Source organism: Perna viridis, chromosome 5 (genome assembly GCF_037379345.1).
Source record: "Perna viridis isolate PV_CMFRI_1.1 ecotype Kerala chromosome 5, ASM3737934v1, whole genome shotgun sequence".
NCBI classification, from domain to species: domain Eukaryota; kingdom Metazoa; phylum Mollusca; class Bivalvia; order Mytilida; family Mytilidae; genus Perna; species Perna viridis.
Window position 1 is genome coordinate 41,263,714 of NC_142449.1, and position 26,821 is coordinate 41,290,534.

The 26,821-nt window shown below is 33.6% G+C and overlaps 1 protein-coding gene across 6 annotated transcripts; it reads left to right on the forward strand.

Moving 5' to 3' along the window:
- On the forward strand, nucleotides 1-26,821 carry LOC148617736 (trehalase-like). Of its 6 annotated transcripts, none has more exons than XM_088585265.1 (14): nucleotides 2-122; nucleotides 9,176-9,427; nucleotides 15,516-15,616; nucleotides 16,052-16,181; nucleotides 18,672-18,759; nucleotides 19,656-19,756; nucleotides 20,593-20,685; nucleotides 21,250-21,489; nucleotides 22,383-22,432; nucleotides 23,106-23,303; nucleotides 23,637-23,857; nucleotides 24,445-24,663; nucleotides 24,952-25,005; nucleotides 25,576-26,821. In XM_088585265.1, the coding sequence occupies exons 2-14, from the start codon at nucleotides 9,363-9,365 to the stop codon at nucleotides 25,747-25,749; spliced, it is 1,734 nt and encodes a 577-aa protein (XP_088441391.1). In that variant the 5' UTR covers nucleotides 2-122; nucleotides 9,176-9,362; the 3' UTR covers nucleotides 25,750-26,821. The 6 variants fall into 6 exon arrangements, with proteins under 6 accessions (XP_088441396.1, XP_088441391.1, XP_088441392.1 ...); XM_088585266.1 differs by lacking the exon at nucleotides 2-122 and adding an exon at nucleotides 7,808-7,922; XM_088585267.1 differs by lacking the exon at nucleotides 2-122 and adding an exon at nucleotides 8,757-8,897.

Below are 26,821 nucleotides of genomic sequence, written 5' to 3' on the forward strand. Positions count from 1 at the left end.
TTTGTGTACAGTTGGTTACTTTCCCCAGTCGGTAACGAAACGTGACAAACAAAGAAAGTGACTGAAACCTAAATTTTACTGAATAACTAACGAACAATAGCTACTTGGTCAAGAGGAACAAGGTAATTTATTGTCGTTATGTAACCGGGGAAGTTCTATGAAATAAACACAGTTTCCCATTATTGTGCACAGGAAACAAAACAAAACAACCTTGTAGTAACAATAAATGCAAATTACAAACAATCTGATTTAAATCAGCTGTTAGGTTACGCTACACTAATGCAGTGTAGCGTATCCTAACAGCTGATTTTAATCAGATTGAAATTACAAATTGTATAACAACTAAATCATATTATGCATATAATAGAATAATAAAAATGCCCTATAGGTATAATAGATATTATCACTACTCAATATTTTCAATAATGTTTCAAACTACTATTAGGGTATATAATTCATACCCTGAGTTTCAGTAATTAAAACAATGTAGGAATAATGTTAAGCATCACAAACATGTGAACCGTGATTTAACCATTATCGTATAAATACTAACATGAATAACTTAAAACAAGATAATTAATCTAAGCTTATTACATAAATACAAAAATATGAACTAAGTACCTGTCTATGGGACTAAGGTTATACAACGATGCAACCGTCTTAATGGAAACAGGTATGTATATCTGAAATATTATGGATATGCGTTATAATAAATATGCACAGACTATACCTATGTAAGCACAATATACAATTATAGCACAAAATGGAAAAAAATATAATAAAACCATAATTGTCATATTAACCTTTATCCTAATTATTAACTTTTCTGACTCCAGCTTTAAAAATAAGGTAATGATTTAAAAAGGAACAAGTTCCCCATTTGCAGCATTTCTCATAGTACAAAGCAATCTACTTCATAACTCCACAAATTTACTCAAATAAGTATCTAGAAAAGTAAAATATAAATACCTTTACTTAATGGAACAAAGGATTCCAAATAACATAAATCCAAGCAATTATTTGTAGATATGTTCGACAAAAATATAAGAAAATATCAAAGATCAATATTACTTCGACACAATGAAAGAAAATGAAAGAATCTTAATTCCCTCCAATACGTTCAACCTATCACAAACTCTTCTCAAACCTCATGACCCATACAACCAATGATAACTCTCGGATACCACTACATCACATCTCAAAGCTCGTTGCTTTTCCCTTGACTAAAGATTTAACACATTTTGTCTATGCCGAACGGAACGTATATTATATATATTCACACTTATAAAACCCATTTAACGTTGGATATTTAGATCTTTATTGAAGTTGAGAATATTTAAGTGTTTGTTAAGCATTTATAAGCTTATTTAAAGCCCCATCCACCTTTTTGGAATATGTCCCACCTCCCCTCGCTCATTTTCTTTCCAAAGGAGTTATCGTTTTTTTCCCCCGAACTTTTTGTAATTAGTATAGGCTTGAGTGCATGTATTAGCAATAGAGTTGTAGAAAGGTTTGAGTTATTAAACACGCTTTTAACGAATTTTCCACTTGAGGATAATTCAAGCAATTTCTGGTGATTTCAACACATAGTTTTACTATGGTTGGTAAATCTTTATACATTTTGAACTTTTCATTTCCTGATTTTTTAATAATGATAATAGAATTTTGTCAAATTTGAGACTTCAGTATAAACCATTTTTTATTGAAGTGATATTAATTAGTTTTCTCAAACTTTGCAACTTGTAACATATTTTGAAATTTAACGACATACTGATATTTTCTGGTTTAATGTGTTTGAATATGATTATGAGGTATGAAACTTTGTATATTCATGTAACGAAACAACGTATCATTTTCTTATGATTGTTATTTTGTTCTTTCGGTTCTTACGGTTTGTGATGGAAATAAAACAACCTGAATTGAGAATTTCTCTTCAATTTTGAAAACCAAATCAGCTACAGTAAAAACTTGCCTTGGACAGATATTTACAATATGGAACAGCCAAAATGAGCTTTAAGTCAGTCAATACAGTGAATGAACTTGGAGCTAAAACGGAGGTTCAGATACCAAGACGTTCTGATAGGATTAGTGTACCAACAGAAAAAATGGCTCAATATTAGACAGAAGAGTCTGAAAAGAGACAAAGTAAATTATACAGTACATTTGATAAATGGAGAGTTATGATTAGAGAAGTGAGAAACACCTTGAAGAATGTTTGTGGGAAAGAAACTTTAAATTCACTTCGTGACAGAGTAATGACTCATGAAGAAGCGGTAATAATGCACTTTAAGGACTTGCGTGCCATAGGAGATATATCCCAAGAAATAGTGCATAGTGGATGTTTGCAGCGCAGTTTTTTCTGCTGACATGTTAATAATTATGAACGAACGAATATGTGAAATAGATAGCTTTGACGCTGAACATGAGATAACACGTTTAAGAGACATGAAAAACGCGATGTACTCAAAATAAATTTTTAGTAAATCTGAAAATGGATCAAATCATTCCATACATTCAACGCATTCCAAACTCTCTGACAAGATGGTTGAAGCCTCAACTGATTTAGCTGCTAAACAAGCAGAACTCAAAATGTTAAAGGAAGAAAAAATTCATAGGGAAAAACTGAGTGGACTAGAATATGAACAGAAAATGGCATTAGAAGCACATAACAATGAACTTAAAAGACTACAAACTCGTAGGGAATTAAAAATCGCACATGCACGACTAACTGCATATGCTCAGATGAACGATATGGTTAGAAATTATAATGAGACACCTCTGGCAGATATTGCCAAAACCTTGGAAGACATGAAACAGGAACCAACCTCTCTTGCAAAAGGCTTAGACTTGCCATAATATCACATCAGTTCTTGGTAAGCAGAAAGCAAACTCTCTTCCTATTTATGTGAATCCCCATCCGCATAATGTCAAATCAAATCTTGACTTTCGAATACATGACAACACTGCTCCAAGTAACACCACATCGTCTTACTTTCATTCACAGTCTCAAGATAAAGCTATAAATGACACTAACTCACTTGAAAAGGCTCTAGCTGAAACTGTTAATCTTAACCGCTTGCCAGTTCCTGAACCAACTGTATCTACAGGTGATCCGTTACGCTGTATGGAATGGAAAACTTCATTCACAATGTTAATAGACCGTAAAGGTGTACCAACATCTGAGAAAATATTCTACCTAAAACGTTATCTAGGTGGTGAAGCACTTAGACCCTTGGAAGGCGTCTTTACAGTAATAGTACATCCGCCTATGATAATGCAAGGAAGGTGCTTGATGATCGTTATGGCCACCCCTTTATAATGCAGGGAGCCTTTAGAGAAAAACTTGATAAGTGGTCAAAGAGTGGTTCAAAGGACCCTCAAGGACTAAGAAATTTTTCAGATTTCTTTCAAGGCTGTAAGGACACGATGGTCCTTGTCCCAAATCTGAGTGTACTAAATGAATGTGTCGAGAATCAGAAACTATTGGTAAAGCTTCCAGAGTGGGCAACAGTGCGCTGGAATTGTGAAGTAAATCATGCTCTGGAGACTATGTCTGAGTACCCTACGTTTCACAAGTTTGTAGAATTTGTAGCAAAGGAAGCCAAAATAGCATGCAATCCGGTTTCGTTTTTGTATGCTTTAAATGACAAGGAGCCAAAGTTTCACAGGCAAAAATCAGCAAGTAGTAGTAAGGTACGAGCATTAACAAAGGTCTCTAGCAACAAGAACAATAACGCACAAAACAATGGAACTAGTGCATCAAGTGTAGACAACAAACCAAAGGTTTGTAACTTTTGTAAAGGTAAAGGACATTTTATTTTCAAATGTGACAAATTTCTTAATCTGTCTATCGACAGGAAACGTGAATTTATTAGTGAAAACAACTTACGTTATGGGTGTCTACGTACAGGTCATCTCAACGAAGATTGTAAACGCAAGCATACATGCGGAACTTGCAATGGCAAACACCCTACTTGAAACATGAAACTCGTAATCCTGTTAATAAGCCAACAGAAAACCTAAAAGATGTTACGACGGCAAGCTGATTTCGTGTAAGCCAAGATCAGGCAAAAGGCATTTCCATGATTGTGCCAGTCTGGGTATCTCACAAGAATGATCTATCGAAGGAAATATGGACCTATGCATTGTTAGACACACAGTGACACAATTGCTCATGGGAAGTGAAAACGAACCATATGCAGTGTAAACCTTCCTTGGATGGAGTGTAGTAGGTTACGCAAACCAAGGTCAGGACGCATCTGATTCTTCAGCAATAGGAATCGTTCATCGAACTGCAGTAAAGGAACTACCCGCGTGCTCGCCTAGGGACTTGATCAATGTTTTCGAAAAGGACTTTGCTGAAGACGCAGGTAAATGTGAAAATGTTTCTCAGGATTGTATTAACTTCTTTCCTTTATGGACGAGAATATTCTTCAACGTGAATGTAAACATTTAGAGATGCCTCTACCATTTAAGCCTATAAACGAACGACCAACATTGCCAAACAATTGAGTTCTTGCATCTATTAGGTTGAATCATTTGAAACGCAAATTGAAGAATGATCAAAGGTATCGTGAACATTACCTGGACTTTATGAGTGAAATAATCAAGGGATGCTGAACGTGTGGAAACTGAAGCTAAAGAGAGAACTCAATGGTATATTCCACATCATGGGGTTTACCATTCCAAGAAACCTGATAAACTCCGTGTTGTCTTTGACTGCTCTGCTAGATATGGTAACTCGTCTCTGAATGAAAATCTACTTACCGGGCCAGACGTTACAAACGGTCTCACTGGAGTTCTCTGCAGATTTCGTAGATTTCCTATTGCCATCATCATGTGTGACATAGAAAAGATGTTTTACCAGCTTTTTGTCACAGAAAATGATCGAGACTACTTCAGATTCCAATGGTGGGAGGATGGAGATATGGACCGTAATCCAATAGAGTATAGAATGATGTATAAGCATTTGTTTGGAGCCGCATCTTTCCCAGGTTGTGCCAACTTTGCATTAAAATATTTGGCAAAACAACAGGAAAACGATTATCCTGAAGCGTCTCATTTTGTGTAACATGATTTTTACGTTGACGATGGTTTAACTAGTGTCCAAACTGAAACTGGCTATTAAGCAAGTTCATGATGCTAAAACGGTTTGTGCTAAAAGCGGCATACGATTGCATAAATTTGTCTCGAACAATGCAAATATAATTGACTCAATACATGAAACGGAAAGGGGAGTTATGATGAACAATCTAAGTATGGCACTCGAAGGTATACTTTAAGAAAGAATACTTGGAGTGCATTGGAATGTTCAGGATGATGTATTCTGTTTTCAAACGAAAATCAAAGGTAGTGAACCAACTAGGCGTAATATACTTTCAATTGTAGCTTCCATGTTTGATCCACTAGGATTCTTGTCGCCATTTACACTCAAGGAAAAACATATCTTGCAGGAAATGTGTCAAAACGGAGCAGGCTGGGATGATTTACTGCCTTGTTCACAATCATAATTTACAGTACTTGACAATTCCTAGGTGTCTCATACCACAAAATGTTGGAAAACCAGTTTCTGTTGAATTGCATCATTTTTCTGATGCTAGTAGTATAGGTTATGGACAGTGTACTTACCTTTTAATCGTAGGTGAAAACAAGATTCATTGTGCATTATTTACCGCTAAAGCAAGAGTTGCTCCACATAAAGTAGTGACAATTCCTAGATTGGAACTGACAGCAGCGGTACTGTCTGTCAAAATGAGTATTTTCTTGAAGGAGGAACTCAACATTTCTTTTGGTCTTTGTCCCTGGATTACATTCTTTTGATTATCGCTATAACCTTGGTTCACTTGATTACTCTTTTTGACAAAAAGTATTTTTGGACCGACTCTAAAAGTTGTTTTAGGCTTTATATCAATAATGAACGCGAAGATTTCATATATTTGTAGCTAATCGAGTTCAGATGATTAGGGACAATACAAATACACATCAATGGCGTTATGTCAACACAGATAGCAATCCAGCAGATTATGCTTCGAGAGACCTGAATGCAATGTATATCATGAAAACAACTTGGCTAACAGGACCACCATTTTTAGTGCAACTAGTCATTGAATCACCTAGTTTTGAAGCAAAGTTACTATTAGGAGATCCAGAAGTCAGATCTGAACATGTTGCGATTAGTCTTTGTACAAAGACAGACTCACAACGTATTTTACAGAAATTCGATAGATTTTCGCAATGGTCAAAACTTGTGTCCGTAGTCACACGTGTAAAACAACAGTTTAAAATAACCAAGGGAATTCATGGTCACTCAGTAGAAGATAGACAAAACGCAGAAATGACTATTTTGAAACTTGTTCAACAAGAAATCATCAACTTTACCACAGACAAACTGACTTTATCCACTTGACCCTATTCTCAAGGATGGACTCATATGTGTTAGCGGTCGTTTGAGAAAGGCTAATCTTTCAACATCTTATAAACACCCAATTATTTTGCCAAGCAACAGTTATATAACACAACTCATTCTTGCATATATACATGAGGAGGCTAAACATCAAGGCAGGGGAATGATCTTGAACTCACTTCCTTCTCATGGATATTGGATAGTCAATGGTAGTAAGGTTGTTGCAAAATTCATTCGTCAGTGCGTAATATGCAGACATCTAAGGCGTCATGTGGAAGTTCAACGAAAGGCAGACTTGCCAAAAGAAAGATTGGAACCTTATCCTTTTATGTATTGTGGAATGGATTGCTTTGGTCCATTCATAGTTAAGCAAGGCTTTAAAGAAATAAAGCGATATAGACTGTTATTCACTTGCATGTGTTCACGTGCAATCCATGTTGAAATGCTTGATGATATGACAACAGATGCATTTATAAACGGACTACGTTGTTTTATTGCAATTTGTGGAGCAGTTCGACAAATACAGTGTGATCAAGGATCAAACTTTATAGGTGCTAAAACGAATTTGAACAACAGAAACGATTGAAGCAGGTTAAACCCTTTCTTTCAAAGAAACAATGTGACTTTGTGTTAAATGCTCCACATTCAAGCCATACTGGTGGAGTATGGGAGCGACAGATAAGGACTGTCAGGAGTATTTTAAACTCTGTACTTTTGTTGTGCCCTGGACGACTCGATGATTCATCGTTAAGGACAATATTTTATGAAGTCATATCTTTAGTAAACTCAAGACCACTCACTGTAAGTGACTGACAATTTTGATCCGCTCACTCCAAATCATATACTCACTTCAAAATCTGAGATACCATATCCACCTCCGGGTGAATTTGTTAAAGAAGATCTTTTTTCTACGAAAACGATGGAGACGTGTTCAATACATTCTACAACAATTTTGGTCTAAATGGAAGAAGGAATATATGATTGAAATATCCATGAGGCAAAGGTGGCATAACCGCGACGGAACACTCGTCCACATGACATTGTATTGGTGAAGGACATAGATTTACCCCGTCATGAATGGCCAATTACAAAGGTCGTTGAGGTCAAAACAGATGATGATGGACTTGTCGGGCGTGTAAAGGTTCAAATGAGTAAAAGAGACATTTCTTCCAAAACTGTTGTGTTGGAACGTAGTGTACACAAGTTGGTACTTTTGATTGAGATGTGAATTATTATACTTGACAGTATTTTATATCTTCTATTTGCATTTTACTGTATACTTGATTTTCTAGTCATTTATTTATTATTTTGGGAAAAAATCATTGTTGATTTTGGGGGGAATTTAAGTGACGTAATTATAGGGACGAGTTGACTATGGGTTTTGTGTACCGTTGATTACTTTCCCAAGTCGGTAATATGATCTGATTAACGAAACCGTGACAAACAAAGAAAGTGATTGAAACCTAAATTTTACTGAATAATTAACGATAACAATAGCTACTTGGTCAAGAGGAACAAGGTAATTTATTGTCTACAATTATGAATGTGTATAAACGTTTCTTTTCCCTTGACTAAAGATTTATCACATTTTGTCTATGCAAACGGAACGTATATTATATATACATCCCTTCAGCACCTGCGGATGGAGTGTTCATATCACAACTCATACGTTATACCAGAGCTTGCCGAAACTTTTTGTATCGCGCTAGAACTCTAACAAATAGGATTCTGGAACAGGGTTATGTTTGAACAAGATTGAAGTCATCACTACAGAAGTTTTATGGTCGTCATCATGAACTCGTGGGTCGTTATAGTGTATCTGCACCATGAAAACTGATTTATTCAACGGATCATAGTTTTCGTTTCCTCGTTTGTCCACCCTGGACTTGACTTTTTATGAGCAACTCGGAATGTGTTTCTAGAAAAGCAGAGGACGATTACCCTACTGGTGCACCAGGTCCATGGTCCCAGTTTTTAGTGGAGTCAGAGTTGCTCATTTGCTTTTGTTATTTTATATGTATGATTTTAGTTACTTTATGTTCTTTGTTGTGTATGTCTGTTTTCTATGTCTGGTCTTTTGTCCCTGGATTACATTCTTTTGATTGCCGCTATAACATTGGTTCCCTTGATTACTCTTTCACACCTATAAAAAACATTTAACATTGGATATTTAGATCTTAATTGAAGTTGAGAATATTTAAGTATTTGTTAAGCATTTATAAGCTTATTTAAAGCCGCATCCACCTTTTTAGAACATGTTCCACCTCCCCATGCTCATTTTCTTTCCAAAAGGAGTTATCGTTTTTTCCCCGAACATTTTGTAATTAGTTTAGGCTTCAGTTATCCTTCTTTGCATGAATAAGCAATAGAGTTGTAGAAAGGTTTGAGTTAATTTTTCTCAATGTTATTAAACACATTTTTAACTTAGAATTTTCCACTTGAGGATAATTCAAGCAATTTCTGGTGATTTCACCACATAGTTTTACTATGGTTGGTAAGTCTTTGTACATTTTGAACTTTTCATTTCCTGATTTTTTAATAATGATAATAGAATTTTGTCAATTTTGAGACTTCAGTATAAACCATTTTTATTAAAATAATGTTAATTATTTTTCTCAATCTTTGCAACTGGTAACATATTTTGAAATTTAACGACATACTGACATTTTCTGGTTTAATTTGTTTGAATATGATTATGAGGTATGAAACTTTGTATATTCATGTAACGAAACGACGTATCATTTTCTTATGATTGTTATTTTGTTCTTTCAGTTCTTACGGTTTGTGATGGAAATAAAACAACCTGAATTGAGAATTTCTCTTCAATTTTGAAAGCCAAGTCAGCTACAACGACGACGATGACGACATAATCATGACATGGGAAGTTTAAAGCTTACTTATCATAATTGATGTTCATAGCTTCATCAAGGTCACATCGGTGTATCTATTAAGTGTCAGGATGATACTGCTACTTGCTTTTGTCTTCAAGTTCACTTTTGCAGAAGAACTTGCAGCTTGCGATAGGTAAGAATTAGTCTTTCCTCTTTTTTTGCACAGCATTGACTTTCAAGGTGTATATTTAAATGTGTATTTCGGTACAGACATAGTTTAGATGCTATATATAACGTGAATTTTGATGGATATATTCTCAGCGATATAGTATGGATACAGTAAAACCATCGAAAATAAAAACCCGAATATATAAATCCACCTACAACATCGATATATTGCATCATATTAACAGGATTACGCTCATTATTGTAAATTTGTGGATTGATCCATCCTAGTTTTCCTCGTACACGGAAATGTTAAACTGAAAAAACAAAATGGAGGACTACCATGTTTTAAACCTGGCCTATACTCATAAACTGTGGCGGATTTATATGTTACTTTTTCTTGGAACCATATTCTAACAAAATAAGGCCATTTAATTTAAAGAAATAATTACATATATTCTTACATCATACATATTCGTATTATTTTTGTTGGTTTACGCACAATTTATGCAAGTGTACCTCAGCACATGAGTTTGGATTGTTCAAATATGGTTTCCCCATCAAATTCATTTATCACATAAAAACATAATTATACAGCATATTATAATCGAGTTAATAGAACGAAGATACGAACAAAAAACACTGCAATACAATGCACTTTTTATATCAACTATTAAATGTAATTTTAATATTTCCAATACATTGTAATAATCTTAGAAGATTTCGTACCATGCTGTATTAACAAAAACCTCACGAAAATACCTTAGTCAACATTTAATTTCCTAATCTACGAAGTTAACAACGCACATACCAACTGTTCGAAGATTTTAAAGATATATAAAATTGAATGACCCTGGATGCCAGGTTTGTTGCGCAAATAGGTAAACATCGTTTACGTAAACTGAATGAATAATCTATATGTATTAAGTGTCAGTCTCTGTAAGAATCAGACAGTGGGCGAAATATGGTATGAAAAAAAGCACCATTTTGAATGTTTAATTTGACTAATCAAGGAAAACAGACAAGAATTTTCATATCGTTATGGTAAATTGAGTTATAATTTCATTGAAATGCTCTGAAAAATGAACATTTCAAGGCAAGTTATTCTGTCAAAAACCTAATTTTTCTAACTTTCTATTGATTTTTTTTTTGCAAATCCAGTAATGCAAAGATCAAATAATGGTCTTTTCAAACAGAGAAAGCATCCTTGAGGGAAATTAATTTGTCAGATCGGTGGGATTTTGACATGAATGTTTCTGATTTTTCCCATTTGGTGATTCTTACAAAACTTACACTTAAAAGCTCGCTTATAAATCCGTCGTAATAGAAACGTAACAACAACCGGATTGTAGATTTGCTCATTGCAAAGTCTGTATAACAAACACTAAATCCGATACTGTTTTTACTTTGAAAGAACTAGTTCGTACATGACGTGAAATTGCATGTTTACAGTCGAAAAAACGCCGTATTCACGTTTTTTTTAATGCCAGTGTTTGTTAATTTACGGTCATTTCCTTGGAAACTAAGTGGGTAGACTTAGTAAATTGTTCTAATACGAATGATGATTTACTACGTAGTTAATCTGTATAACAATATGAGCATTCGGTGCTACAATGATCAAGCTAAAAGCAGTTGCTTGTTTACAGATGTAATATTTTCTCAGTCATTCGTTAAAGCAAATTTTGTCTCATTAGCTCACCTGGCCGAAAGGCTATGTTAGGTATTGCCATCACTTTGGGTCCGTCGTCGTCGTCCGTTAACTTTTTCAAACATGTTTTCTTCTGAAACTACTTGACAAATTGTAACCGAACTTTGCATAAATGTTCCTTCGGGTATTTTTAACAACCCTTGTGTGGGGATCTTCGATTTTGCATTAAGATGGCCGCTGTTACTAAAATAGACCATAGACGTCAAATTGCAGAATTTTGCAAATATCTCAAAACCGTTGGGTTTAGCCAAAATTTGGCGGGAGTAAAATTGCTCAGCATGATGAGTTTGACTATGTCTAAAATTTAAGAAAGATCCATTCACGAATGAATGAGTTAGGGGTCGTCAAACACATTGTTCCAGAATTTTGCATTTCCAACTTGGAAAATCCCTGAAACTACTGGATGGAGTAGAACGAAACTCCGTAGAACATCTTTAACAATCTATGCGTCGGGAATTATGATCTTGCGAAAACATTGCCGTCATTACTAAACATATATCATAGGGGTCAAATTGCAGAATTATGCATATAATAACAGTTGGTTTTATCTAAATTCTGGTGAGAGTAAACTTGTTCAGCATGATGAGTTGGACCCAAGAGGCATTTTGCATAAAGATCCAACTTTGAAAATCATCTCCTCTGAGACTACCAGTAAGATGGTTTGAAACCAAACATGGCGTGGATGTTAGTTGGGATGTCTATTATCATCTATGTATTGAGATTTTTGACCTGTCGAAAACATGGCCACTAAAAATTGAGGATTTTTTTTTTAAATAACTCAAAAACAAATGGGTGTAGTCAAGTTTTTACGGTGTAAAATTGAACAGCATGTTGAGACAGACCTATGCTGAAATTTTCATGAAGATCTGTTGATCGATTTTAGAGTTATTGTCGTTGAAGAGTATAAAAATGACACAGATGAAAACCGGGTAGATAACTAAGATGCTATTTTTCGATTAGATGATTAAATGGTTCTTGTGACACAGTAAGGTCAAGAGTTCAGCTTTAGAAAGCTAAAAAGACTATTCTTGACTAAGTGAGCGATTTAGGCTCTCAAGAGTGTCTAGTTATTTTTTACCTCAAAACGGCCTGTCATGGCCCTCAAATGCATACCGGGCACCCTTTTTATCATCATTTAGTCTACAGAGTTCTCAAACTTTTCATAAATGCTCTCATTTTGGCACAAACATGGAATTTTTTATGTAACGCCACGGGCTTGACGGTTCGGCATTCTTGCAACGGTTTCATTTTGTTCCCAAAATTAGGTAAAATAGATAATTTTCTAACGTTTGGAACAAAAACAAAACAAAACAAGACTTAACAAACAAAACAAAAACAAAAACAAATCGAAACTAAACAAAAAAAAAATAAAATAAAATAAACAAAACAAAAAAAAGTAAGAAAAAAAAACTCGTAGTTGTTAAAATTCTGTATACATGATATTCATGCATTCTACAATCATCGCCTGCATGTACATTAAGATGTCGCTTTGCCGTGCCCGTAATTATCAAGTATTATCACGACGCCGGATATTCCCTATGCATTCAATAGCTTATGAATACGATTCGGGACTATCACAATAGAAATGAATTATAAATAAACAAATTCTACCTATATTAAACATCTGTGTCGCTTTTGCAATGCAGGATAAAAACAAAATTGTGATTTTGTCGAAAATATGTAATCGGCACAGGATGTTGAAAATGCTCAGTAAAATCATATCCCGTCTGTCAGCCTTATTCAATATACAGGCCTTAGTTTTGCAACAAACTCTAGTATCTACACTTGACTTGATAAAAAAAAATGGGAATACATGATGATATTGGCGATTTGTAGTAAAACTTAACGGAATATCGGATCTCTGACACAATCACATGGTGAGAGCTCTGATGTTAATGAATTCCTCATTACAGATAAGAAATTATTGGGACAGGAGTACAAGTATTATAAAGGGCATATGAAACATTTATCCATAGCAGAACACAAAAATAATTAACTACAAAATAAAATTACGAATGGACACGTAACCTCATTTTTGACAACTATTGCTTGTAAGTCTTTGTTGGACAAAACGCACATCAAAGACTCGAAATGTCTCATTAAAGTTTGTTTAAATTTATCTACTGTACCTTACTTTGGTATAAAAATCATACCATTGCAACCGTCGTTGCTAGAATGCAAAACCGTCAAACCCGACGTTAAATCTAAATTCCGTGTTTTTGCGAAGAAGAGAGCATTTACAGGAAATTTAAGAACATCTGACAAAAGAGTGCACGATATACATTTGAGACTAATGACAGGCCGTTTTGAGTTGGACAGGCTAAAAATGAGACCAATTTCGCTTTGTTTACATTTGCTTTTCACGAATGATCGAGAAAACGGTACACTTGTACCCCTGTAAACAAGTAACTGCTTTTAGATTGATCATTGTAGCACCGAATGCACATATTGCTATTTAGGTTAACTAAACTGCCTTTCATATCAGAGCAATTTACTTAGGCTACCTACTTTTTTTCTGGAAATGACCGTAAATTAACAAACGCCAGCGCAAAAACAACAAAAAAACATGAATCCGGCGACGGAACCGTAAACCTGCGTATAACTTAGGCGTTAAACACGATGTTAACAGTTAGATTGAATAAAAAAAAGTGATGTTCTAAATTCACATTGTTCAGAAGAACATAAAAATGTGCTAATCGTTCTTAAATTTTATACTTGTACGCTACTCCAGCGATGCTAGAGGTTGTCTGGCAAGCTATTTTCTGCCATCCTAACCTCTAGCATCTGACATGTTGAAAGCTACCGCAAATGTTAATACGCTAAACATGTGTTTTAAAATACTTTATGTCTTTTATTTACATAAAAGAAGTTTAACCTACCGGAAATCGAACGATAAAAATCCTAAATATTTGTTAAATACCTACAAAACATTTGTAATGAAGACAGTTGTCAAAATGACCAGCAATTCTGAATTAGGTCACCAATTTTACGGAATACAACATATTTTTGACAAAACGAACTTAAAGTTGGTAAAGGCAATTCGTTGGTTAATTTGATATGTTCGTTTCGCAGATTTTAAAATCCGTAATTTTATCAACCGGAATTACACTTTCAAAATTCTAAAAACCAAATATAAAGTTCATTTCATTTTTAACTGTTTTTACAAAGGATTTCCAGGATTGCTGGATTTTCTCATTAGGAACGTCATTGTTTTTTTTTAGTTTAGTCACCTTCTCCCGTGTAATGGTAAAGAAACGTTTTAAATGGGAAATAGTTTACTATAATTCTGCCGATTTCAAGGAAAGGCGGAACGAGCGTTATGCAATATGGTGCTCGGAAGTAAGAGGTTGGGGTATGAAGGAACGGAATTCCAACCTCTTACGTTGTAGGAGTAACTTGTACGCATATTTGAGCACATTCCAATATTCGTTCCAAAAAAGACAAGACAAATAGATAAGAACACAGTAAGTTAGGAATGGCGTAATGACCACCTCATATAATAACTTGCAAAACATACAAAATTCATATTACAAACTGTCCATTTTAAACAACAAACAAGCACCCCGAAACACAATTTCAACGATATGGATACCGTATCTACAAAACAAAAAATACGTGTTACAAAAAATCATATCTAACACAAATTTACAACGCAAAATACACAAAATAAAAATTAAACTTTAGACAGCAAATACATGCGCTCAAGCTTGGGCCACTGCCCAGTCCTCGATAGCTACTAAATTACTAAACTCACTTAAAATACTTACCGCGAAACCGATTTACTACTTACATGTACTAACCAAAATCCATACTCTGTAACCGCACATAAATCGCTAACATGTTGAAATAGTAGTAAGTCGAGAAAGTGTATTTTTACAGATGGTTAAAAAATTACCCAAATGATTTTGTTTTATAGGATAATCCAACTAATTGTGCTACACAAACTTACAGATGGTTTGAGGGACTTTTTCTATATCAGAAATCCTATACAAAAATAGGTTATTAAGTGATACCCCACTGAAAATTGAACTTAACTTATGTAACATCTGTGCAAAGTTTCAAAAAAAAAAAATAAATAAAATAAAAATAATGATAAAAGTCATTGATCCGTGTTCAAGTTATATTATTATAATCTGGAAACCATCGGGGGACGGACGCGCAATTTTTTGGAAGGTCTCATGTGCCACTATATGTGCTGGGGTATACAACTCAAGATAATTTTAGTGTGCCATTTTAGCTTTATTCGAAATGGGATCAATTAAAGAAGAGAATAATAAAATAATAAGCAAGCATTAGCATAGAAAACACAAAAATACCAGTTATTCGTCCATTTTGTGTTGTTGAAAACTAACGAATCACACAAACTCAATACTAATTATGTGTTAAAGATTGAACTTTACTTTTACAGCAAGATTTACTGTGATGGTCCTTTGTTACACGCAGTACAAACGGCAAAACTATTTCCAGATAGCAAAACATTTGTAGACATGCATATGACGGATACTCCAGGTATATGAGTGAGTTTTACTACGGACATACATATAACGATATTTTTTTCCATTCAGGCGGTTATTGCAATGCTCAATTCCTTATTGTCTTCCATTATATACAAATGAGTAAGATCGATGCGTGTTTATTTACTTCCTTTAACGCCATACCGGTAATAAGCAACTGTTTATTGCTTATTCTACCACTCTTACTATATAATGGTATAGTAGATAAAAATAATAATTGTCCGTAACGCCTGGACGGACAGCAGTAAAACCTTATTGCCCCGTCAAAGTACATACCCCCCATCAATTTACGCATGCTTAAAATTAGAAACTTTTTAGGAAAAAGATTAGAAATCATGCAATCAGCTGAATAATATACTAAATATAGCACCAGAAAACTTTTTTTTAAAAGAAATGACAGACGGTGCATTTTGTCTGTTTTCTTTTGTAGAAAATGTCATGGCAGCTTTTAATCTTTTACCAAATCATAATAAAACAACACTGCAGGGTTTTGTATCACAGTATTTTACTGGGCCAGGTGAAGAATTAGAAAAATGGGATCCACCGGATTTTGTAAAGCTGTATGTATACGTTAACATGTTTATTCATGACAATTTCCGGTTGCAACAGGATTGCTACGCGTAGCCACATGTCCTTCGCCGCCTTTAAAAATATGAAGCGCAAGAGTCCTAAGGCTTATTAAAATCTGTCCTTATTTGTTTCAATGAGGTACGAATTGTCTACGGGCAAAACTTGCAATTCAATGATGCTTGAAAATTAAAATCAGGATTTGCTTGTCTCATTTTTTTCAGTCACCTGTATTGGACAATCATGTCTAAAACTGTATGCGTCATAATCAGTTCAATTACAATAAAATGATATTTCCCAAAATGACTAATCCTAATGGAAATCTTGATTTCCCATGGTTAAAATTTACAATGGAAACTTAAAAGCTCACATTTGAAGCAGTTTTGTAGAGTAATAAGTTCCAATTAGAAAATCTCGACAATGGATTTCCTAAAGGATAATAACAAAATTACATTACCAACCTAATAACTCTTGACAACAGTCAGAAGTAAAGTCCATATAGCAAACGGCAATGTCAAAGGAAAGCTGGAAACCACCGCAATGGTCATACCTTGTTCAGGCATTTCATTTTCTATGCGACCGGTACCGCTTAGCTTCAATAATGTACTTCCTTTGTCATAACATCAAAATATGTCAACTGTAGGAGCTAAGTTATTGTTGCTACTGCTAGAGAAGGGTATGTTTACCATTTCCGGAGCACCTGACATCACACCAGATTTATATGAGAGTTAACATTACAATACCTACAATAATGTAGCTGCTTTGACATATTAAATTCTAGTGGAGCTACAAAGAGTTCCCATTTAAAGCAACAGAGTAATGCCAGCTGTAGCTACAACAATGTAGCTCCTTCGACATCATCTGTTCTGGCGTAGGTACAAAGAGGTTCCATTTTAAGCAACGGAGAAATGCCTGTAAAATTAGGTCCTTTGACATCTGTTCTGGCAGAGCGACAAAGAAGTCCCATTTAAAGCCACTTTTAGCTGTGTAACGTAGTATTTTGAGGTAATATTCAGATGAAAGAGGGCCCAATTAATGTAACGGAGCGATGCCAGTAGTGATTCACACCTTGGCGATTTCAGATATTGTAACAATTAATATGGTGCTATTAATTTTGAAAATTATATCGAGTTAAATACATGTCACAGTAATGTCGAAGACCAGAGTGAAAATATGGATACATTTATAACGCATTTATAAAATGTGTGAAAATATATCTGATATAACACAATGAATTTGCTTCTCTGATATTAATTGAATGACATATAAAAACTTGAAATAATCAGAGAAATACAGATGAACATATTTTAGGGATACCATAAAAAAGCTTTGATATCTTTAATTTTCTCTCAAAATGTTTTCTGGTATATAAAACGGATCTACACTTACTAATATCACGTAAATACTTATTTTCTCGGTGTATCCATTTGCACCATGAAAACCGATTTGTTTACCGTGTCATAGTTCTTGTTTTCTCTTTCATGTTCATTGAACTTATCGTGTTATGAGCAAATCGGCATTTATTTCTAGAAAAGCAGAGGATGCTTATTCTACTGGTGTATCTGGTACATGCTCCCAGTTTTTAGTGGAGTCCTAGTTGCTCATTTACATTTGTTTTTGTTACGAGCTGCTTGGATATTTTTGTTCTTTGTTTTATGTGTCCTTTTTTTCGTCTGGTGTTTATCTTGTGATTATATTCTTTTGATTTCTGCGCGAATCTTGCTTCCATTGATTACTCTATCACTATTTCGTCAACTATAAAAAAGTGGTAGATAAAATTTCATTTATATTCAAATAAAGAACTCTTAATTGACATGCTTTCATATTTCAAAAAGAAAATTGGGGTCACCAAACTCTTTTAATAAAAAAAGCTAAAATTTCCATTACATTTTCCCACCAATTGTCTCCCCTTAATGTTTGTATTTTTACCATACAATATTCTACGTCAAATATTCGTTTTAAACAATAAAAAAAGGAATTTACACCATTTTAAACATTAATAGTTCATTGAAGGTGTATATGTCTATGATCTTGTAAGATGACCAAAAAAAAATGCCCAGTGTAATAGGTATTATTGTGTCGATAGCAGTGTTTTATCGAATGTTCCCAGTGAAATAGATTTCGATAATTCACGCTGTGAAATAAATTCATTCTCGAACTTTTTCTCGCCAAACGTCACATTTTTTATATCAATCCGCCAATAACAGAATTTAAAATTCCTGTTGAAAATATCGATAAACTATGAAGAAAATCTATATAATAAATAGGATAATCTATTAGTTTTCCTCAATAACCAAAATATGATCAATCGTGCCAAGAACAAGTTCCGCACACTCGTTAAATCTAGGCGTTCTTCGGCACTACTACTAATATTTTGGTTATTCACTCTATCCAATTAATTATCCTATTATGATCTACCTTAAGACAGAAAAAGTGACATTAAGTGCTTAGCAAAACGTTAAGGTATTATGTCATTTTTTCAGGCCTTCATTTTTAAATGGTGTTAAGGATTCTTTACTCAAGGACTTTGGTTGGGATCTTTGTCGTATATGGAAAGACTTAGGAAGAAAGGTAAGCGTTTCAAGTAATATTTTCATACTCCGCCAGTGGTAAAAGTACCACGCTTCCAATTTAATATAAAATTAATTTTGTTTACAGATGCTAATCTGTATTATTTACAAACTTACTTGATTTCCATAAGTTAATAATGCAAAATATTTGGTAGTTTTGGCTGAATACAATCTTGTTAATGTTCTATCAGAAAAAAAGTTATCATATTGCTTCTGTGTACAGTTTGTATTCTTTGATTTAGTTCTATGTGGTTATTGTCCTTTTGTGCATTTTTTCTATCCTGATGTTAATCCCATTTTCTGTTATTCATTTTTGATATAATTTGATTAAAATGAATCATGTAAACTTTGAATATGGTATCCGATTACTTTCCAAATTTCACGAAATGTTCTTGGATGCCATTGTCTGCTGTTAACATTTCAAAACCCTATCCAGAGTATAAAACGCCCCAAAAAAATTGTTTTGTAAGCATTAGCAGTCTTTGATGGTTCTCATTTTCTTTTTATGTAGAGTGTGAAACTTTAAAAAGAAAATAAAAATATATATGTATGGACATGATGTATTTAATATCTGCTCTTGAATCTCTGCACCCACAGGTTCGATGTAAAGTTTTTGCATTGGTGACAAAAAGGAATCAATAAACGGAAGACCTTATAATGTCGACATTTAACCAAAATAACAACCAAACTTAAATATTACGAGAACTTTATAGACAAATTTGATATGAAAAAAAAAGTTTTCAATACTTGTCGTAAAACAGCTTATAATTTATTAATTGTTTGGATAGTCTATCCATCAAGTTGCATATTTAATTATCAATAATGTATGTCTTCTAAATATTACAAGAGCTGCTAACCGTAATGCCTAAATGCTTCCAGTGATTTTTTCTTATCAAGATAAAAGATGACGTGAAGAAGAATCCTAAGAGATATTCTATGATATATCTACCACACCCATTCATTGTGCCCGGTGGACGGTTCAGAGAAACATTTTATTGGTATGTAGAAAATTCAACACTCTTTCAAGTTTGAAAAAGTAAAAGCATCATGATCCTGGTGAGGATACATTTTACATTTGAACAGATCATATTAGCAGCCATTTGCATGTGTTTATTAACTGCCAAATACCCCGCAGTAAAGTAAGAGGTGGATGGTTTTCACTTTTCAATAGAAATATGGCATTACATAAAAATGCAGCATATGTTTTTATATGTTTTGAACACACCTAAAAAAACATGTTTTATATATATAGGACCACAATGAAAGACATATTTTTCTGAATAACGAATTATTTCATGAAAAAATCCAGTGAATAAAAATCATATTGTAATTTCATGCTTTCAATAGGACGAGTATGGCTTTTATATAGTTTTGAAAATATAATTTGCAGTGTTTTTAAATGCACAGGAACATATATTTACTATACCGGTCCTTTCCATATGAATACATATATTGCAATATTGTCTGTGTAGTAATTAGTAAAACCACTTTTTAATTTATTTCAGTGTTCGGACATGCTATGACACATCGTTATCATGTTGTCAATGCGATGCACGTTAACACCAAAGCAATTGATTGGCTTGAATAATTTTATGTTTGTCATCATTGAAGAAAGCTATTCTTTTTTTTCCCATTTTCCTCCGATTTACCTTTTCTCATTTATCTGGGTTTTAACAGAAAGAATTACAAAAAGGGAGGCGACCCTAACGGTCTCTTATTCACTTCATCACAATTGTTTTTTTACTTTGTCTCTCAAAATTAAAATTCAACTACAAGATCGACAACAACTTTTAAGTATAAGAAAGATATCAAATGACATGTTTTTTTTTTACAGGGATTCCTATTGGGTAGTTAAAGGCCTGCTAATTTGTGAGATGAATACAACTGTGAAGGGAATGTTAGAAAACTTCGTATACTACATGAAGACGTAAGTTAGCATTGCGACAAAATTAAGATATTAAAGTTTTCAAAGAATCAGCTAGACAGTTTTGCGTGGAGGATTTAAGCAGCTGTGTTCATTTATATTAGACAGGAGATGATTCAAGCATGTCAAAAGCATGCGAAGTTCACGTTAAGTTCTAATTCAGAAACAGTTACAAACCACCAAATCAGTACAAATTTGCCATTAAGCTGGTTCTCGGCTGACTACTATGTTACACTGCATAGACAAGCGATAACCACTTCAGTTTGCCATTCGAGTATTGCTCATTTACAATTAAAGTTATACACATTGTATATGGACTCGGCACATTGCAAGAGTAATCGTTCTTGATTCGGTTGATTTTTGAGGGAATTAAATGTACTTTTGTTTTCAAAATACATATTAATACGGAATGGACTATAGTTGCGCAAAATATTGCGTATGACGAAAATACATCGGTGGTTTCTTTTTTCTGTAACTTGTATCACCTCTGCCATTGGTAGTGTATGAATATAATATTAATTAATATTTATATTAAAATAAATAAAAAAAACACCAACACTAATACAGGTATGGTTTGGTACCGAACGGCGGTAGAGTGTATTTTACTAGACGATCACAACCGCCATTTCTTATTCCAATGGTATATGAATACTACAAGGCAACTGGCAATATTGAATTTATAAGGCAAAATATAGAGACTCTTGAAGCTGAGTACAATTTTTGGCAGAATAACAGAAGTGTTTCCATAGAGTATGATGACAAAACGTACTCATTGAACCAGTACAGGTCGAATGTTGTCAAACCAAGGTAGTTTTATTCATTCTTGTTTAATAGAATTAAGTTTTTCAATAACACGAAAATGAACATATACCAACACACTTTTAGACATGATCATGAGGTTACGAAAGATATACTGTAAACTTTCCTTTCCTCTTTCGTTCACCCGGACTCTGCATTTTATTAGCAACTCGACGGGTGTTTCTAGAAAAGCAAAGGAGGCTTACCCTACCAGTACACCTAGTCCATGCTCACAATTTGTAGTGGAGTCGGAGTTCTTTTATTTTGGTTATATTATGTTTTTGTATTCTTTGAATATATTCTTTTGATTTCCGCTGGGATCTTGGTTCCCTTGATTACTATTTCACTTAATTTACAAAGCTCATTTAGATCTACCGTTTACCTTCAGGTACGTACATCTGTTAGTCTATTATTGTATATCATATCTATAAATTAATATAGTTTCTGCCTTGATGCCGAGTAACTTAGTAGGATATATTCGTCCGCCAGTCCATCCTTTACACTATTGCTTTTTAAGTTTCGCCTACTCATCTTCTTCCTTATTACCGATTGACATAGTAGTTACATAGGTTATGCATAATGGAAGATTTCGCAACAGATTTCTCAGCTTCTATTTTAGGGAAAGGTTAGATATTTGGTGTAATGCTTTAGTATGATGACTTGTACCGTGTCTTTATTTCCCAGCTTTGACTAAATGGTTGACTATGAGTATTCTTAGCATTCGGCATTTTGTTTGAATTAAATTTTAGTTAGTTTTAAACACACTTCTATGATTGATCAAGTACAATTATTTTTCTATGAAATCAGGAGAATGCACATACAAGTCAAAAAGAAGTATAGATCAAATTGTTATCATTTACATCTATCATACAAGAAAAAAAAACTAAATTGTTCCTTCTTAGGCCAGAATCTTACAGCGAAGACTTGCAGACAGCCAACCTCCTCAATAGTGGTAAGAACTAAGTCGACATAAACAACTCAGAAAGCACACAATAATTCTAAAAAAAATCTCAAAAGACTAAAAGTAATCTATCACTAATGGACATAGTCTATCAGGATCTTAACCATCTTTACAGATTACAGATTTTGACTGGTGGGAATTTTATGCTGCCCATTATGTTGAAATTTATCGGAAATAATGAACCGTAATGGAAGCGGGAGGTTTAGCGCGCTATAAAACCTGGTTTTAATTCACAATTTATGTTGGGGATCCCTGTACTGAGTCATGATGACCATTACGGTAGTTTTCCAGCTTACATGTGTTTTTTTTCAGTGATATTGATATTGCCATCTCCTTTTTGGCTATTCCTTTTGACCGCTTAGATTTTATCAATTCGGTAATTCGTTTAAACGAAAAAATCTAGTCTGTGATTTAAACCATGTGTTTTTAAATTTTCCATTTCACACCTAAATTGGCATTTTTCGTTGGCTTTACACTTCATGAATTATTCATTTGACTTTGCCTTTGTATATAAAAATTCACTCGCCGATTATAAATCATATAACTAATTCAACTCTATTTGATATATACTCAAACCTCGTAAAGTACCATATTTTCACGAATTAAACTTTGAATAACCCTTCATACGTGCAACATTGTCTATCACATTTCCTAAATACAATAGTCGACAGGCCAAGCCTGTATTCCAATCTGATATCAGCCTGTGAGTCTGGTTGGGACTTTTCATCACGTTGGTTTGCACGGGAAGGAAACACCAAATTGACGTTGGACACCATAGAAACAATGAGCATTGTTCCAGTTGACCTAAATAGCATACTGTGCAAAAATGAATGGTTACTTAAGGAGTTTTATTCAATATTAGGTGAGTTTAGTAGGCAAAACTTAAATTTTAAAAAGTCTTGCTGAATTAAAACTTCCTGGGAATGTTAGATAATTGTAATGTCTATATTTTGAAATGTCTTTTTTTGTCTTGGTCATACAATGTAGATCTGGATGTTTTAAACGTTGAAAAAAATATAAAGAAGTCATCTTATAAGTTAACTGGTATATGATTATGTATTTTGGTATTAAACTGTATAAAGTATAAAGTTTCGGAGAGAGAATCACGTATATTTATTTGTAGGTGAAGCTTACTTTTTTGTATATGGCTCTATACTTTTCACTTTTCATGACTTAACAACTTCATTCTTGAAAGGAAACAACAAGAAGGCTTCACAATACAACATGAAGTACGAGAAGCGAAAAGAGGCCATTCAAGCGATACTATACAACACAGAAAGTGGTATTTGGCATGATTACTCGCTAAAAACAAATCGATCACGGTCGTACTTCTACATGTCAAATATATTTCCTGTATACATGGATTGTGTCGACCTTACAGAGAAAATTAAGGACAAGATTCTGCAGTATTTGAAAGTAAAGAGTAAATTAAGCTGATGCCTCAAAAGCATCATCGTCTTTTTCTTTTCCATTTTTTTTATTAGGCAATTTCTTGACCGCCATGTATGACTAAGACATTACGTACGACGGGAATCATTCATTCTTTCATGACCTCTCTGTCTGTTACCTTTAAACTATTATGGTTTCGCGGCAAAACAAGATAGCAATATTCTGCACCTATCCTTAATACCAAATGTTACATTTTAATATAAAATTATGAACATTGACATGATGGTCATACATTGTGTTATAAATTTTACTCCATTTTAGTTATATGTCTACATAAAATTATGAAAATTGACTTATTTTAAACAAGGTTGCTGTAAACAAAATAATTATGTGCCACTGACACGGTATGATTAACTCGTTTGATTTTGAACTCCATGATCAAAATCATGAACGGACAAGTAGTTGATAGACCGTATAGAAAACCATTTAAAAGTTACTTTATCGATTACCGTCTGATTTTGATTTTCTCTCTTATTCAATAACCGAAGAAAAATATCTTTTACGCTTTCAAATACTTGTGTCTCTTAAAGATTTCTTTCTTTTTATTTTATCAGAAAAATGGAGTGCCTGATTTCAAAGGTGGTGTACCTACATCATTAGATGAAACCGGACAACAGTGGGACTATCCTAATGCCTGGTCTCCATTGGAGCAAATAATGACCTGGTCATTACAAAGTATACCACAGACAAAAGACATAGCAACGAATTTAGCAGAAAATTGGATGAAAAGTAATTACATGGGATGGCAACGTACAAGGGGAATGTTTGAAAAGGTATACATCTTGTTTGAGTTACAGTGTGATTTCTACCAACGTTTTTTTTTTAATTCTTAAAAGAAGAACAGATAAACCTTTTTTTATGATAAATAAAAATTAAAACTAGCTTATACGTCAAAAAGGTGTTCATATTACACGAATCTTAAATAATGATATCCAATGCTGAGGTATTGCATTATGATATAAACACATGTCAATATAAACCCTAACTACTATACTCAGTACCTTCGGACTATGTGATAAATAGTTTGCTTCAGTAATTGCCATTCATTTCATATACTTCAGTATAACGTCAAACATCCGGGAACAAGAGGAGGTGGCGGAGAATACGATATTCAGGTAAATTCATAAAACGAAAATTGTACAGCATTCAGTACGTAGAAGATTATTTATACTGACTATGAGATGTTGTTCTCGAGATTTCATCTTTCGTTGAACTGTTTGAACACGAATTTGAATCGCAATACAATACGGAACTATTAAAACAAAAGAACAAAAAAAGAACAAAACAAAACAAAACAAAACCAAGCAAACAAACAAATAAACAAACAAAAACAAAAAAGGATGTAACAGTGAATGAAACATAACACAAACTATCAAAATGTAGACAGTCATGAAAATTTAATAATGGTGACAGTAACGAACTTAATCGAAACGAGGAGAACTTTGCTTGGCAGTTTTATTGTAAATTATGATAAGGATCTTTTTATCAGAAAGACGGCGTTGACATGAAATACATGTAAACATATTTCTATTTTTTTTTTATTTCAGAGCACAGCTGTATTACTTATCATATATACTTTAAACATAAAATAGTATATTGCTTTCAAGTGACTTTGATTAATAGACTTGAAAATTTAAGGACAAGCTCTATTTAAAGTTGCCCTGAGTGTTGTCTTATTATTTCAGGAGGGTTTTGGATGGACGAATGGTGTTGCCTTAGAAATTCTCAAAAGATACGGTGCTTCATTAGACATATCAGATGAAAAAGGCGGCTGTACAAGTGCGGCTTCTAACAACATTGTTGAAATCATTCTTACTATATTAACGTTATTTTGTTCATGTCGTGTATGCATGATATAGTGCATTCTACATAAATGTATACAAGTACAATTATCATTTATAAAATATTATCAATAACAACTTTCCTGTGCATATTTTCAATATGATAATGTACCTTCTTCTGGCTATTTGCATCTGATTACCTCTCCGTCCAATTATAGATTCTGTTTATAGCTATTTTTTTTATAAAATATTATACTGACATGATATGGTCTAATTCATAATAATGTCTATTTTTCGGTTAAAATAAAACTATGGAATGACACAGTCTACATAATATCTATCTAATTTGAGTCTATTCACCCCAAAATGCTGAAATACAGACCAACCTAGATGAATTCTATGTTTAGAATGTGTATGCATAGTTGTGAATGTCAAATGGTGATTGTCAAATTTAACTAAGTAGATATTTTGATGTATATGAGGGTTCTGGTTGACCACCGCATTTAACTATTGTAAATATTTCAATTGGATTTTACCACATTCATGTGGATTGGATGCCTCTTTTAAAGATTGTTTGTATTGGTTCCAAAAACTATATCAACGTTCTGTTTTGTTATATAGTATTAAAACATTATATCATGATTTTTTGACGTTTAAGTTATAGTTTTCGGTCCACTTTATTTAACATTTTCTTTGTCTTTTTGTATTTGCTTTCGTTCATATTCGGATTTGCTGTTTTTTTTTAATTTAGATTTTGATTAATTTATCCGTTTCCGTGGCTTTTTCCTATTGACATATCGGTACATCCTCGGCCAATCCCGGCTGTGCTCGGAATCAACGAGATTGGCCGAAAGTTGAGATTGTTCCTTTCACAAATCTAAGAAAACCCCTTTAAAAATCCTATAGGTCAACAAATCTGGTTTATTGTCTATTTAACGGACGGTGCATAATAAACAATTCTGCAAACGTTGGAACGATTTCGAAGTGGTTGATGATATAAATTTGCCTGTCATTATTTTGGTGTGAGTAGACATGTATTTATCATTCAAAATTGCGTAATCTGATATTTTATGATTTTTAAAACAGAAAAGGATATCTTAAGAAGCATGACATTGTTTTTTAAGGTTGATAATAAAATTACGGAACAGAA

Coding starts and splice junctions, on each gene's coding strand:
- LOC148617736 (XM_088585265.1), top strand. CDS start 9,363: ATGATACTGCTACTTGCTTTTGTCTTCAAGTTCACTTTTGCAGAAGAA. Junction 15,617..16,051: donor GCATATGACGGATACTCCAG/GTATATGAGTGA, acceptor TTTCTTTTGTAG/AAAATGTCATGGCAGCTTTT. Junction 25,006..25,575: donor GCGGAGAATACGATATTCAG/GTAAATTCATAA, acceptor TTATTATTTCAG/GAGGGTTTTGGATGGACGAA.